Source organism: Oncorhynchus mykiss, chromosome 28 (genome assembly GCF_013265735.2).
Source record: "Oncorhynchus mykiss isolate Arlee chromosome 28, USDA_OmykA_1.1, whole genome shotgun sequence".
Taxonomy (NCBI): Eukaryota; Metazoa; Chordata; class Actinopteri; order Salmoniformes; family Salmonidae; genus Oncorhynchus; species Oncorhynchus mykiss.
Genome location: NC_048592.1, coordinates 2,601,119 through 2,617,500, shown reverse-complemented (window position 1 = coordinate 2,617,500; position 16,382 = coordinate 2,601,119). Strand labels below are relative to the sequence as shown.

The window sequence follows — 16,382 nt, the reverse complement described above, 5'->3', positions numbered from 1 at the left end:
GGAAAAGGGGAAGAGAAATCAAAACAGCCCGTCATAAGGTTCGTTAGAATGAAGGAAGAGATCAGATTAATTAATTAACTGGACAGCATTCAGTAACACAGTAAGTAGTCATCAGTGGAAATACAGGTGTGCTGACCAGGGTTAGGGTAAATTCCATTTAAATTCCAGTTCATTCAGAATGTAAACCTAATTCCAATTCCACATATCTCATTGAAAACCATTGAAGAGAATTGGAATTGAAATTTCAATGTTTCTAAATTGACTGGAATTGAAATGGAATTAACCCCAACCCTGGTGCTGACTAAACTAGCCAATAGGGAGAATCAGGTAGAGAGTCAACACAGATCAGATAAAAACATGGATATTAATGTGTAATAAACATTGATAATAATAGTAATAGCAATCATCAATCAATTAATATAAATAGTTAAAGTCATAATAATAATCATAATAGTGACACATAGCATACACACACGCTCAAGACAGAATCAAAAAAGTGTAGCAGTTGATTATGGAAGCAGGACATACATTATGTTGCCAAACAGATGCAAGGGGACAGAAAGGAGAAACGTCCCAATGCAGTCTCCATCTGACCACATGCACAGCCCCCAGCCCAAACCAAAGCACATTACCAGTGAGGGAACCTGAACACCTGCACCACTTTCAGATTTAGATGGAGGCGTGGAGCCTTCTACGTACTCTAACTCTAATGCTGAGCTCTAACTACCTTCAATGTCCAGGCAGGTCTACTCGTTTTAGTTCTACGTATGACAGAGACCATATGAAAGCAACGTGGGCGCCCTGGGAGCCATACCTGAGGGGAGGAAGGCAGCCTGCTGCTGAAACTGCATGTTGGCCAAGGCGTGTTGGTACTGGAGCATGCCAGTGTTGAACATGGCAGAAGCCCCATTAGGCTTCTCCAGGGCTGCCCGCTTGGGCATGGGTGGCATGACACTATGGGGGATCCCCTGACCAGCCCCAACGGAGGGAGGGAAAGAGGGACGGGGGGAGAGAGAGAGAGAGAGAGAGAGATAGGAGAAACAAACAACGAGAGAGAATGAGAGAGAAAGAGGTGCGTGAGGGAGGCGTGAGAGAGAGGGTGTGTTGGAAGTAAAAACGGGAAAGAAAACAAACAAGAGAATTGTTGTTAAGTTAGAGGATAAAAGAACATCACAACAACAAACTGTAACCGTGTGTAACACCAGCAAGCAAGCAGCAGTCTACATAATTACTACACAAGCAAGAGCATGGCACTAACTGGGGCTACATAGCATTCATATCCATGATACAATCAGTGACTAAGCTTAATATGGAGGATATACCGAAAAAATACACCTTGCGCTGACTTAATGCAACTAAAGCAAGCATTGATCTATTAATAAAACAATAAGGCAGCTAAGAAGAGGAAGAGATAGGAAGCATAGAGAGAGAGGGGGCTGCACTGCTAGCGCCATGATCAATTGAATTATGAGCAATCTTATTAACTCGGGTGGGAATGGATCCCTACAATATGACTTTAATCCTATCCCACTCAATCAGACATGCACTAGGAACAAATACATGCATATATACTGTACATACATACTACTGATTTACAACACATTGTACATAAGCTAGAGCCATGCCACCATTTACATTTACTGTTAAAAGCTAAAATGTCCTCAACCCTCTCCTACTGTTAACATAAGCTATAGGTGATTAATTGATTGTGGCCCTTTTTACAGATTCCCATGTCGAATTGATGTTTGTTTGGGAAGCAGGTTTTTATCGCAAACATGGTGGAGATGGTCAATTCAGTCAAAGCCGGGAAGGAAGCCACAATCAGTTTATCACAGGCAATAATGACACATATAGCAACAGGAGAAAAGAAAACACATTACGACAACAAACAATAATTAAAGTAGCTATATCTGGGTTAAGACATTGCACTACGACAAAGCCACATGCCAAGCTAAAAGGTGAAAGGTCATAGTACCAGGTCAAAGGTTGCGTCGAGGGGTCGCTTCAGTGATTTGACAGCCGACTGAGTCTTAATTAGCAGGCAGCGAGCACATGATGGCAATGGGCCAATGGGGTTCAAGCGCATTAACATAAACCAGCAAGCAGAGGTGCATCATGGGGGCAGCAGTGCAGTTCGGGTAGGTGAGAAAAAAACAACAAATAAAAAACAAATCATTGGAATGCAGTATACAAGGGGATAACATGACTAGGGCATGCACAGTGTGTAGACACTACAGTACTACGGCTGAGAGCTACAGTACAGTACATGGTCATGAGTTCAATAATGGTCTAGCTAAATCAAATACTGTGAAAAGATGTAAACAAGAATAAAATGGAATGCACACTGTCATTACTTCAAAACACTGGGCATTGAGTGATATGATCACACTTTCAAATAAATATAACTTATGAAGCATTCATAAACCCTTTATAAGGTCTACAACAAATGTCATACTTGATGAAGTGTAGTATAGGGTTTATACCACATCTGGTATAGCACCAGATGTAAGGACCTGTTATATCCCCTTTATATAGTGTGACATTTGCTTATAAATGATTATGAAGCATCTATGCAGGCCTTATAAAGGGTTTATGAAGCCTTTATTAAGCAATATGAGCTATAGAATGTTTAAAGTGTGACAAATGGGACTATTAAATGATCAAAAAGCCATACACTCGAATCTTTCACTGTGCACATCATAGTCATTGTCTCATTACAATGATTAAACACCACAACGTTTGTTTTCTGCTCTTCATACAAAGCATGGCAAATACTAGGAACAATAGACAAGTGTTACAACGCTAGTTTAGCTGTGGATGTTCAGCTAGAGAGGAATGACCATTGTTATATTAGACTTAGACTGCAGTCCGATAAGCACATTAAATGCATTGAATGCCAAGAGGAACCTATGCAGGGGAAGCACACATGGAGACAGAGGATGAAGATACAGATACGATCAGTTAGATAAGCTAAACGCCTGTGTTTCTTTTATCAGCTAACGCCATCAGGTAGAGAAAAAGACTGAGCCATATAATATAATGGAGACGTTGCCTGTAGGCACATATCTAAGATCAGTTTCTTGGCTTACCCTCCCCAAATCCTAACCATATCCATTGCAATGTCAAAACCCATAACTGACCTTAGATCTGTGACTACGGGCAGCTTCATCCTACTGTGTGTATTTCCTCATTCCTACAATGCGACTGTTTCCTAGATGATCCAAGATGGCGGACTACTCACCATGGCTGCGGCGGCAGTGGCCTGGTTCACCTGATGCTGTGCAGCCTTGATCTTGGCCTGCAGGTGGGCCGGAGGGTGGAAGTACTTGCACTTCTCCCTGGAGCAGCGGCCCTTGATGTAGTCCATACACACGGTGACCGTGTTGTCGTTGGTGTCGATCATGGTGCTGTCGGAGGGGTGGGAGAAGCGGCAGTCATTCTCCCCCCGGGAGCAGTTGCCCCGCTGGTACTCACGACACACCTGGCGAGGGTGAGAGGGTGTGGGGGAGGGATGAATACATGGATATACATTGATACACACTAGTTTGGTTTCCATCCAATTGGCGACAGATTTTCATGCGAATATTCTAAAATATCCACTGCCATTTATCGCATAATTCATTTTCATAATTCATATTAACGCATAATTAATTAATTTCATTATCTATCAGCATTTATAAAATTGGACCAAAACTTCCTGTTTCCATCACAACTATACGGCTTTACACACAAAAACTGTACCGTAATTTCCGGACTATAAGCCGCTACTTTTTCACCACGCTTTGAACCTCGCGGTTTATACAATGATGCGGCTAATTTATGGATTTTTCCCGCTTTCACAAGATTCATGCCGCCAAAAAAACTGAGCACCGTCACATAATCTGACGTAAATCGAGCGCGCTCAAACTTCCCATCATTCTGATTACGGTAGTCATTTTGTCACCCTCATCATGGCAAAGACACGGAGAAATGCATATGATGCAGCTTTCAAGTTGAAGGCGATCGATCTGGCTGTTGGAAAAGGAAATAGAGCTGCTGCATGGGAGCTTGGCCTTAATTAGTGGATGATAAGACGTTGGAAACAGCAGTGTGAGGAACTGACTGCAAAAAGAAAACAAAAGCTTTCAGAGGGAAGAAAAGCAGATGGCCCGAACTAGAAAATAAGCTTGAAGACTGGGTCAACACACAGAGAGCAGACGGCCGAGGTGTTTCAACTGAGGCTATTCAATTCCAACACCGAAGGAGATGACTTCAGTCGTTTCAGTGCACAGGAGGAGGAAGATAGTGACCAATGACTTTCTTGGTAGGCTACTGTTTACTGCTATTTTTTACATTTTTGTTACAAGCCGTGTTTCGTTAAAGCCTATTTATTTTTGTTACAAGCCGTGTTTCGTTTAAAAGCCTATTTATTTTTGTTACAAGCCGTGTTTCGTTAAAGCCTATTTATTTTTGTAACAAGCCGTGTTTCGTTAAAGCCTATTTATTTTTGTTACAAGCCGTGTTTCGTTTAAAAGCCTATTTATTTTTGTTACAAGCCGTGTTTCGTTTAAAGGCTGTGTAAAGTTAATTTGTTTCAATGTACCAGTAGGCACCTGCGGCTTATAGACATGTGCGCTTATTTATGTACAAAATACATATTTTTTAATAATTCAGTGTGTGGGGTTTATATTCAGGTGCGCTTAATAGTCCAGAAATTACGGTAGATGGAAACGTGGTTAGTCATACAGACATAAGCATTGAGCAAAGTCACTGTGTGTTGAACATGGCATTTGAAGGGCAGCAGAGGGCAGCACTGGCTTTATGTTATATGTTAACACAGCATGTTGTGGCCTAGAATCAGCACAGGCTGCTGGAGCGGGGGGGGGGGGTCCGTCAATCTGAATCGCTTACCTCCAGTCTGTCTGTCCTCATGAGTTTCTGTGCAGCTGCGGCTGCAGCATTGGGGACCTGGCCGTGGTTGGGGTGGCCTGCCATGAGGACCTGCGGGCTGGGCATGATCTCTGCCTGCATCAGGCCGGGCGATACCGGGCCCAGGTACGGGTTGAAGGCTGCTGCCGCCGCACTGGCATTGGTGGCCAGGCCTGGTGCCATAGAGAACATAGGCTGCAAACGGGAGGAGGGGGCGGGTGGATAGAGACAAGGGTCAAAGGTGAGAGGTTATATTTCCTGGTATGTTAAATGTACTGTATTCAATGTTATGTGGCTTATCTACACTGATACTGAATTCCCTATATAGTGCACTGCTTTAGGGCTCTGCATGGTCAGAAGTAGTACACTATATAGGGAATAGAGTGTCATTTGAGATGCAGCCGACTGTAAGTGTTGTCATGTAATTACTTGATGTAAACTGAACCTGTTGCTGTCTTGGACCAGGTCATAGAGACTAACCTGGATTGGCAAAGGTTGAATAAAATGAAGAGGGGTTTCAGGTCCTGGGATTCAGTCACAGTTCAGTTATATTCTTTTCCACTCACGTGTATGTGTGTGTATGTGTGCATTTGTGCGCACATTTGTGCATGTGTGTGTTCTCTCACCATTGTGTATGTGTGTGACTTCACATCCCTACTGTATTTGTCTCACCATAGGCTGTAGCTGTGTGCCGGGCATCATGGCGTTTGCGAGCTGCATCTGCTGGGCCAGCATGGCCATGTTCTTCTGTTGGATGAGGTTGTTCCTGCCGTTGATCTCCAGCTGGGTCTTTAGGTGGCCAGGAGGGTGCAGGTACTTACAGTTCTCCCTGGAACAACGGCCCTGAGAGAGGGAGATGTGAAAGGGGAGTGAGGGGGGGGGGGGGGGGGGGGGGTGTTTGGACAGCAAGAGAGAGAAGCAATGTGTCAAAGTAAAGTAAGTTGATTCAGACAGCACTGCTTTAAAGACGTCCTGCAGTGATTCTTGAACTTTTACTGTTGAAAAGCGATATCCCAGGTATAAATACAGTTAAGTACACGCAAAAAATGTTTTGAGCAAAATTGTTTTTTTAGAGAAAACAAACTTAAAGGAGACTGCCTCGCCTGGTTCACCAACTACTTCTCAGATAGAATTCGGTGTGTCAAATCGGAGGGCCTGTTGCCCGGACCTCTGGCAGTCTCAATGGAGGTACCACAGGGTTCAATTCTCGGGCCGACTCTTTTCTCTGTATATGTCAATGATGTTGCTCTTGCTGCGGGTGATTCATTGATCCACCTCTAAGCAGACGACACCATTCTGTATACTCCTGGCCCTTCTTTCGACACTGTGTTAACAAACCTCCAAACGAGCATCAATGCCATACAACACTCTTTCCGTGGCCTCCAACTACTCTTAAATGCTATTAAAACTAAATGCATGCCCTTCAACCCATCGCTACTCGCACCTGCCTGCCCGACTAGCATCACTATTCTGGACGGTTCTGACTTAGAATACGTGGACAACTACAAATACCTTGGTGTCTGGTTAGACTGCAAATTCTCCTTCCAGACTCATATTAAGCATCTCCAATCCAAAATTTAATCTAGAATCGGCTTCCTATTTCGCAACAAAGCCTCCTTCACTCACGCTGCCAACCATACCCTCGTAAAACTGACTATCCTACTGATCCTCGACTTCGGCGATGTCATTTACAAAATAGCCTCCAACACTCTACTCAGCAAACTGGATGCAGTCTATAACATTTCTATCCGTTTTGTCACCAAAGCCCCATATACCACCCACCACTGCGACCTGTATGCTCTCGTCGGCTGGCCCTAACTACATATTCGTCGCCAACCCCACTGGCTCCAGGTCATCTATAAGTCTTTGCTAGGTAAAGCTCAGCCTTATCTCAGCTCACTAGTCACTATAGCAACACCCACCCGTAGCACGCACTCCAGCAGGTATATTTCACTGGTCATCCCCAAAGCCAACACCTAATCGCTGAAGTTGGAGACTTATATCTCACTCACTAACTTTAAGCATCAGCTATCTGAGCAGCTTACTGATCACTGGAGCTGTACACAGCCCATCTATAAATAGCCCATCCAGCTACCTACCTCATCCCCATATTGTTTTTATTAACTTTTTTCTGCTCTTTTGCACACCAGTATTTCTACTTGCACATCCTCATCTGCACATATATCGCTCCAGTGTAAATTACTAAATTGTAATTACTTCGCCACTATTGGCCTATTTATTGCCTTACCTCCTTACTCCTTTTGCACACACTGTATACAGATTTTCTATTGTGTTATTGACTGTACTTTTGTTTATCCCATGTGTAACTCTGTGTTGTTGTTTTTTTGTTGCACTGCTTTGCTTTATCTTGGCCAGGTCGCAGTTGTAAATGAGAACTTGTTCTCAACTGGCCTACCTGGTTAAATAATGGTGAAATAAAATAAAAATTAAATCAAAGAGTTGGTCTGTTGGGAATCAGTGATGTCATCAGCCTCGTCCCTTGCTTGAGGAACAATAGAGGAGAAATAGAGAACAAAAGAGGAAAAGACCCCCCCACCCACACTTTTGCTATGTCATGACTTACCTGGACCACCTATTGAGAAGTGCCTTTTGTTAAGTAAATCAGGTGTTAAAAGAGGTGAAAAGGAGACTGGAGTGCCGCTTTCAGCTGACGACTGTGTGTGTTTCTGTGTGACTGTGCCAGTGTGTGTGTGATATGCTGGGAGCTGTTTATAGCCGCATGCCCCTAACCCTGTTTCACCCTAGGTCTGGGCTATGCCTGGCACTAACTAATTGTTCAGGGCTCTTTATTTCTGCTCTATCCTGTGGGACAAAAATGTCTGTGTGTGTTTCTTTGTGTGTGTGTGTCAGTGTGTGTGTGTGTCTTTATGCATACTTGAGCATGTGTGTGTGTGTCTGCATACGTGTGTTTGTTCAGGTCAGAAGAGGGACTCTGTGACGCTTTAAAAAAATATATATATATTTTACCAGGTAAGTTGACTAAGAACACATTCTCATATACAGCAACAACCTGGGGAATGGTTACAGGGGAGAGGAGGGGGATGAATGAGTCAATTGTAAGCTGGGGATGATTAGGTGACCATGATGGTATGAAGGACAGCTTGGGAATTGACACCGGGGTCAACACCCCTACTCTTACAAAAAGTGTCATGTGATCGTTAATGAACTCAGAGAGTCAGGACACCCATTTAACTTCCCATCCGAAAGACGGCACCCGACACAGGGCAATGTCCCCAATCACTACCCTGGGGCATTAGGATATTTTTTAGACCTGAAGAAAGAGTGCCTCCTACTGGCCGTCAACACCACCTGGTCTCCCATCCAGAGACTGACCAGGACCAACCCTGCTTAGCTTCAGAAGCAAGCCAGCAGTGGGATGCAGGGAGGTATGCTGCAGGGTGGTATGCTGCAGGGTGGTATGCTGCTGGCGCAGGGTGGTATGCTGCGGGGTGGTATGCTGCAGGGTGGTATGCTGCAGGGTGGATGCTGCTTGCGCAGGGTGGTATGCTGCAGGGTGGTATGCTGCTGGCGCAGGGTGGTATGCTGCAGGGTGGTATGCTGCTGGCGCAGGGTGGTATGCTGCAGGGTGGTATACTGCAGGGTGGTATGCTGCAGGGTGGTATGCTGCAGGGTGGTATGCTGCTGGCGCAGGGCGGTATGCTGCTGGCGCAGGGTGGTATGCTGCAGGGTGGTATGCTGCTGGCTGGAGGACTGCTATCCAGACATCCAGCTAGGCTACATGTCAGATAGGAGGTATAAATACATTTCACTCATATGATACATAGATATTGTATCACAGGGCAATATGAGGTCAAACTTCAAAGCGTCAGTGCCAAGAGATAATGAACTAGGAGAGATCGTTTTATGCTGTCTGCTAGGAATACACGCTGCCAAGAAGGAGGGGTCTGAGTCGCAGAAATCCTGATGGAGTGGGGTCAGAATAGTTCAAGTGTCACACACAGGCGTTCACACACACCGGGGACAGAGTAGTTCAAGTGTCACACACAGGCCTACACACACACTGGAGTCATGTTCATGTAACAGGTGGAACACACACTGGAGTCATGTTCATGTAACAGGTGACACACACACTGGAGTCATGTTCATGTAACAGGTGACACACACTGGAGTCATGTTCATGTAACAGGTGGAACACACACTGGAGTCATGTTCATGTAACAGGTGGCACACACTGGAGTCATGTTCATGTAACAGGTGGCACACACTGGAGTCATGTTCATGTAACAGGTGACACACACTGGAGTCATGTTCATGTAACAGGTGGCACACACTGGAGTCATGTTCATGTAACAGGTGGAACACACACTGGAGTCATGTTCATGTAACAGGTGGCACACACACTGGAGTCATGTTCATGTAACAGGTGGCACACACACTGGAGTCATGTTCATGTAACAGGTGGAACACACACTGGAGTCATGTTCATGTAACAGGTGGCACACACTGGAGTCATGTTCATGTAACAGGTGGAACACACTGGAGTCATGTTCATGTAACAGGTGGAACACACACTGGAGTCATGTTCATGTAACAGGTGGCACACACTGGAGTCATGTTCATGTAACAGGTGGAACACACACTGGAGTCATGTTCATGTAACAGGTGGCACACACTGGAGTCATGTTCATGTAACAGGTGGAACACACACTGGAGTCATGTTCATGTAACAGGTGACACACACTGGAGTCATGTTCATGTAACAGGTGGCACACACACATAGCCCTGTTCTTTACGACAGATATTTATTTACTGACATTCCACGGGCACAGCTGAGCCGACCGGCCGAGGTAGCAGGGTCCTCCCACTGGGGACACACTGGTTGAATCAACGTTGTTTCCACATAATTTTTATGAAATTACATTGAAACAACATGGAATAGGTGTTGAATTTACGTCAGTGCCCAGTGGGCACACTCAATCACAAATAGAGCTGCTGCCTGGGTGCTTCTCAATAGTCTAACATATTTGCCTCTCTTTGTTTCCTTTCCTCTATTCGCAATGACATGAAATACTTGGACAGGTCAAAGGAAGCAAATTCCTGGCGGGCATTCTCCATATTGCTTTCATCCTGGGTTTTCAGATCAGTGGAGAGGAAGGAAAGGAGATAAGGAGAGGAAACCACGTTGCACAATTGAGATGCACCCCCAGAAGTTTTGTTACTCAGATACAGGCAGGAAAAAGTGTCGTGCATAAGAGTGTTGTTGTGTCTGCGTCACAGCACACCACGTCAGTCACAACTACAACAGGAGACGTAACGCCTCGGGACAGTGTGTGGTGTGTGTGTGTGTGACAGTATCTATCACAAACAGAGGGACGTCTAGCCTACGCAGACATCTGACTTGTTGAGACTTGTGACTCAGAAATGTCAACAACTAGGTCAAATTTGATCTCATGATCCCTGCCTCAGCACTGCTGTGTGACTGACTGGCTGGTTTAAACACTGTTATTAAACCCTATCACTACATGTACTTAACCTAAATTGCTATAGATAATGGCTTAACGACTGGCATGTGAAATGTAGGTTAAATGGTAAATGGTTGAAAGAAGGCTTGGGCGACATACCGTTTTTACGGTATCTGGGTATCTCGAAATATGATTTTCAATATATATATTGTTATGGTGGGGGGGGGCTGCTACGGCACTGCTTATACCTAACTATAAGTTATTTATAACTATAAGAAATCTAAGATGTGTCAAATAAATCATATCTAGCTTAGGGCTCCAGCTATGCATTTGGTTTGTTAATTTGTTAACTAAGAGGCACGATGTCAAGATCAAGCTTCTTGGTTACAGAAGAGACATTCAATCCCCTCCTGGATGGCCACCAGGTTTGCACACATCTCAGGAGGGATTTTGTCCCACTACTCTTTGCAGATCTTCTCCAAGTCATTAAGGTTTCGAGGCTGACGTTTGGCAACTCGACCCTTCAGCTCCCTCCACATATTTTCTATGGGTTTAAGGTCTGGAGACTGGCTAGGCCACTCCAGGACCTTAATGTGCTCTTCTTGAGCCACTCCTTTGTTGTGTTTTGGGTCATTGTCATGCTGGAATACCCATATACAACCCATTTTCAATGCCCTTGCTGAGGGAAGGAGGTTCTCACCCAAGATTTGACGCTTTTGACATGCGTTTTCCTGGATTTTTTGTTGTTATTCTGTCTCTCACTGTTCAAATAAACCAACCATTAAAATGATAGACTGATAATTTCTTTGTCAGTAGGCAAATGTACAAAATCAGCAGGGGATCCAATACTTTTTTCCCTCACTGTATTTATACAGATAGCGCCCCTTGTGTGCACATTCACTAATACGTATACCCAGGTATGGTACAGAAACAGTATGAAAATCTGGATACCGCCTAACACTAGCTGAAAGACTCAACTTCTCTGTCATTCTAGTTAAATGATGCATGCAGGCAGAAGGGCTACTCTATGTGATGGTAACACATCACCAAGTTAACAGGAGTTATGATTGTAAACATGTTCAGAGAGGTCAAAAAGGAGAGGCCAAATTGAAATATCAATACAGTTCTTAGACTGAACTGATGGACTAACTGGCTAATGTACAAAAGCTGTGAGTCAGAAACTTGGAGAGAAACTACGCAGAGCTTGTTTTGAAAGAGGCTCTAGATCCATACAGAACTGTTCTGAAAAGATGTTCTAAATCTACAGAGATTTGCTCATCCAGAGGCGGCGCTCCTAGTGGCCAGGGACTTTAATGCATGGAAACTTAAATCTGTCTTAACTCATTTCCACCAGCATGTTAAATATACAACCAGAGGAAAAACACTCTGGACCACCTTTACTCCACACACAGAGATACACACAAAGCTCTCCCTAGCCCTCCATTTGGCAAAGCTGACCATAATTCTATCCTCCTGATTCCTGCTCACAAGCAAAAACTAAAGCAGGAAGTACCAGTGACTCACTCAATACGGAAGTGGTCAGATGAAGCAGATCTTAAGCTACAGGACTGTTATCCTAGCACAGACTGGAATATGTTCCCGGGATTCTTTGGATGGCATTGAGGAGTACACCACATCAATCACTGGCTACATCAATAAGTGCATCGATGACGTTGTCCCCACAGTGACCATACGCACATACCCAATCAGAGCTGCTGATTTCAAGAAGCGGGACTTTAACCCGGACGCTTATAAGAAATCCCGCTATGCCCTCAGACAAACCATCAAACAGGAAAATTGTCAATACAATACAAGATTGAATTGTACTACACCGATGTAAGACCTTCAAACAGGTCAATATTCACACCAGGACATGTACTCTGAGCATGCGCTGGCTGACCAACTGGCAAGTGTCTTCACTGACATGTTCAACCTCTCCCTCCTTGAGTCTGTAATAACAACATGTTTCAAGCAGACCACCATAGTCCCTGTGCCCAAGAACACCAAGGTAACCTGCCTAAAGGACTACTGACCCGTAGCACTCACGTCTGTAATCATGAAGTGCTTTGAAAGGCTGGTCATGGCTCACATCAACACCATTATTCCAGAAACCCTAGACCCACTCCTATTTGCAGACCACCCCAACAGATCCACAGTTGACGCAATCTCTATTGCACTCCACACTGCCCTTTCCCACCTGGACAAAAGGAACACCTATGTGAGAATGCTATTCATTGTCTACAGCTCACCGTTCAACACTATAGTGCCCTCAAAGCTCATCACTAAGCTAAGGATCCTGGGACTAAACACTTCCCTCTGCAACTGGATCCTTGACTTCCTGACGGGCCACCCCGAGGTGGTAAGGGTAGGTGACAACTAGAGCTTTACCGATTATGATTTTTCAATACCGATACCGATTATTGGAGGACCAAAAAAAGCTGATACTGATTAATCGGGCAATTTTTATATATATATTTGTAATAATGACAAATACAACAATACTGAATAAACACTTCTATTTTAACTTAATACGTAAATAAAAATACCTTTAGTCTCAAATAAATAATGAAACATGTTCAATTTGGTTTAAATAATGCAAAAACACAGTGTCGGAGAAGAAAGTAAAAGTGTAATATGTGCCATGTAAGAAAGCTAACGTTTCAGTTCCTTGCTCAGAACATGAGAACATTTGAAAGCTGGTGGTTCCTTTTAACATGAGTCTTCAATATTCCCAGGTAAGAAGTTTTAGGTTGTAGTTATTATAGGACTATTTCTCTATACCATTTGTATTTCCTATACCTTTGACTATTGGATGTTCTTATAGGCACTATAGTATTGGCAGCCTAACACTGTTTGAATGAATGCTTACGAGCCTGCTGCTGCCTTCCACTGCTCAGTCAGACTGCTCTATCGAATATCAAATCATAGATTAATTATAATATAATAAACACACAGAAATACGAGCCTTAGGTCAATAATATGGTCAAATCTGGAAACTAAACATTAATTATTTTAGTGAAATACGGAACAGTTCAGTATTTTATCGAACAGGTGGCATTCCTAAGTCTAAATATTGCTATTACATTGCACAACCTTCAATGTTATGTCATAATTATGTAAAATTTTGGCAAATTAATTACGGTCTTTGTTAGGAAGAAATGGTCTTCACACAGTTCGCAACGAGCCAGGCGGCCCAAACGGTTGCATATACCCTGACTCTGCTTGCACTGAACGCAAGAGAAGTGACACAATTTCACCTGGTTAATATTGCCTGCTGATATGAATTTCTTTTAACTAAATATGCTGGTTTAAAAAAATATAGTTGTGAATTGATTTTAAGAAAGGCATTGATGTTTATGGTTAGGTACATTGGTGCAACATACATTGCTGCTTTTTTCACGAATGTGCTTGTTAAATCATCACCTGTTTGGTGAAGTAGGCTGTGATTCGATGATAAATTAACCTCTTGAACCTATAGGGGCGCTGTGTCATTATTGGATAAAAAGACGTGCCCGTTTTAAGCGCAATATTTTGTCATGAAAAGATGCTCGACTATGCATGGAATTGACAGCCTTGGAAAGACACAACTCTGACGTCTCCAAAACTGCAAAGATATTATCTGTGCGTAACCCAGAACTAATGCAACAGGCGAAACCAAGATGATGTTTCATACAGGAAATGCCCTGGATTCTGAAGGCGCTGTGTTCCAATGTCTCCTTATATGGCTGTGAATGCGCCAGGAATGAGCCTGCGCTTTCTGTATATTCCCCGAGGTGTCTGCAGCATTGTGACGTGTTTGTAGGCATATCATTGGAAGATTGACCATAAGAGACTACATTTACCTGGTGTCCCGCCCGGTCTCCTGTGTGCGTAATCAGTAAGTCCATGCGCGTTCCATTTCTTTAGAATTGAAAGTAAACTGCCACGATGGATTTTATCGTCGATAGATATGTGAAAAACACCTTGAGGATTGATTCTAAACATCGTTTGCCATGTTTCTGTCGATATTATGGAGTTAATTTGGAAAAAAGTTTGCGTTTTAATGACTTTTTTTTTTTTTTTTCTCTTACCCAAACGTGATGAACAAAACGGAGTGATTAGTCGACACAAATAATATTTTTTGTAAAAACGGAACATTTGCTATCTAACAGAGTCTCCTCATTGAAAACATCTGAAGTTCTTCAAAGGTAAATTATTTTATTTGAATGCTTTTATGTTTTTTTGTGGAAAATGTTGCATGCTGAATGCTAGGCTTAATGCAATGCTAGGCTATCAATACTCTTACACAAATGCTTGTTTAGCTATGGTTCAAAAGCATATTTTGAAAATCTGAGATGACAGTGTTGTTAACAAAAGGCTAAGCTTGAGAGCAAATAGATTAATTTCATTTCATTAGCCATTTTCATGAATAGTTAACGTTGTGTTATGCTAATGAGCTTGCTGATAGATTTACACAATCCTGGATACAGGGGTTTTTTCGTAGCTAAACGTGACGCAGAAAACGGAGCGATTTGTCCTAAACAAATAATCTTTCAGGAAAAACTGAACATTTGCTATCTGAGAGTCTCCTCATTGAAAACATCTGAAGTTCTTCAAAGGTAAATGATTTTGTTTGAATGCTTTTCTGTTTTTTTGTGTAAATGTTGCCAGCTGAATGCTAACGCTAAATGCTACGCTAAATGCCACGTTAGCCATCAATACTGTTACACAAATGCTTGTTTTGCAATGGTTGAGAAGCATATTTTGAAAATCAGAGATGACAGTGTTGTTAACAAAAGGCTAAGCTTGAGAGCTAGCATATTTATTTCATTTAATTTGCGATTTTCATGAATAGTTAACGTTGCGTTATGGTAATGAGCTTGAGTCTGTATTCACGATCCCGGATCCGTGATGGGGAGATCAGAAAGGTTAACAGGCACCCCATTGATTATTTGCAATGCAGGACCAGCTAGTTAACCTAGTAATATCATCAACCATGTGTAGTTAACTAGTGATTATGTGAAGATTGATTGTTTTTTATAAGATACGTTTAATGCTAGCTAGCAACTTACCTTGGCTCATTGCTGCACTCGTGTAATAGGTGGTCAGCCTGCCAAACAGTCTCCTCGTGGAGTGCAATGTAACCGGCCATACCCGGCATCCAAAAATGCTGATTAGCGATTGTTATGAAAACTTGAAATCGGCCCTAATTCAATCGGCCATGCCGATTAATCAGTCGACCTCTAGTAACAACACATCTGCCATGCTGATCCTCAACACGGGGGCCCCTCAAGTGTGCGTGCTTAGTCCCCTCCTGTACTCCCTGTTCACCCATGACTGCATGGCCAGGCACGACTCCAACACGATCATTAAGTTTGCCGACGACACAACAGCGGTAGGCCTGATCACAGACAATGACGAGACAGCCAATAGGGAGGAGGTCAGAGACCTGGCTGTGTGGTGCCAGGATAACAACCTCTCCCTCAAAGTGAGCAAGACAAAGGAGATGATTGTGGACTACAGAAAAGGAAGGATAGAGCACACCCCCATTCTCCTCGACGGGGCTGTAGTGGAGCAGGTTGAGAACTTCAAGTTCCTTTGGCGTTCACATCACCAGCAAACTAACATTCTCCAAACACATCAAGACAGACAAGACATCAAGACAGACAAAGCCCCTCAGGAGACTGAAAAGATTTGGCATGGGTCCTCAGATCCTCAAAAAGTTATACAGCTGCACCATCGAGAGCATCCTGACTGGTTGTATTACTGCCTGGTATGGCAACTGCTCGCCCTCCGACCTCAAGGTACCTGCGTACGGCCCAGTACATCACTGGGGCCAAGCTTCCTGCCATCCAGGACCTCTACACCAGGCGGTGTCAGAGGAAGGCCCTAAAAATTGTCAAAGACTCCAGCCACCCTTGTGATAGACTGTTGTTGGCAAGCGGTACCGGAGAACCAAGTCTAGGTCCAAAAGGCTTCTTAACAGCTTCTACCCCAAGCCATACGACTCCTGAACAGCTAATCAAATAGCTACCCAGACTATTTGCATTG

General features: G+C 43.5%; 1 protein-coding gene across 19 annotated transcripts in view; it reads right to left on the bottom strand.

Moving 5' to 3' along the window:
* Window positions 1-16,382, bottom strand: part of LOC110508342 (muscleblind-like protein 1) — a 105,732-nt gene that overhangs the window by 11,065 nt on the left and 78,285 nt on the right. For 9 of the 19 annotated variants that reach the window (XM_036967000.1, XM_036966999.1, XM_036967001.1 and 6 more), the window contains 6 exons: window positions 5,581-5,751; window positions 5,338-5,388; window positions 4,891-5,103; window positions 3,242-3,481; window positions 1,976-2,029; window positions 815-968 (listed from right to left, as the gene is read on the bottom strand). In XM_036967000.1, the coding sequence (XP_036822895.1) occupies window positions 815-968; window positions 1,976-2,029; window positions 3,242-3,481; window positions 4,891-5,103; window positions 5,338-5,388; window positions 5,581-5,751 (883 nt within the window). The remainder of the gene's footprint in view (window positions 1-814; window positions 969-1,975; window positions 2,030-3,241; window positions 3,482-4,890; window positions 5,104-5,337; window positions 5,389-5,580; window positions 5,752-16,382) is intronic. The other 10 variants (XM_036967008.1, XM_036967011.1, XM_036967009.1 and 7 more) reach the window with 3 other exon arrangements.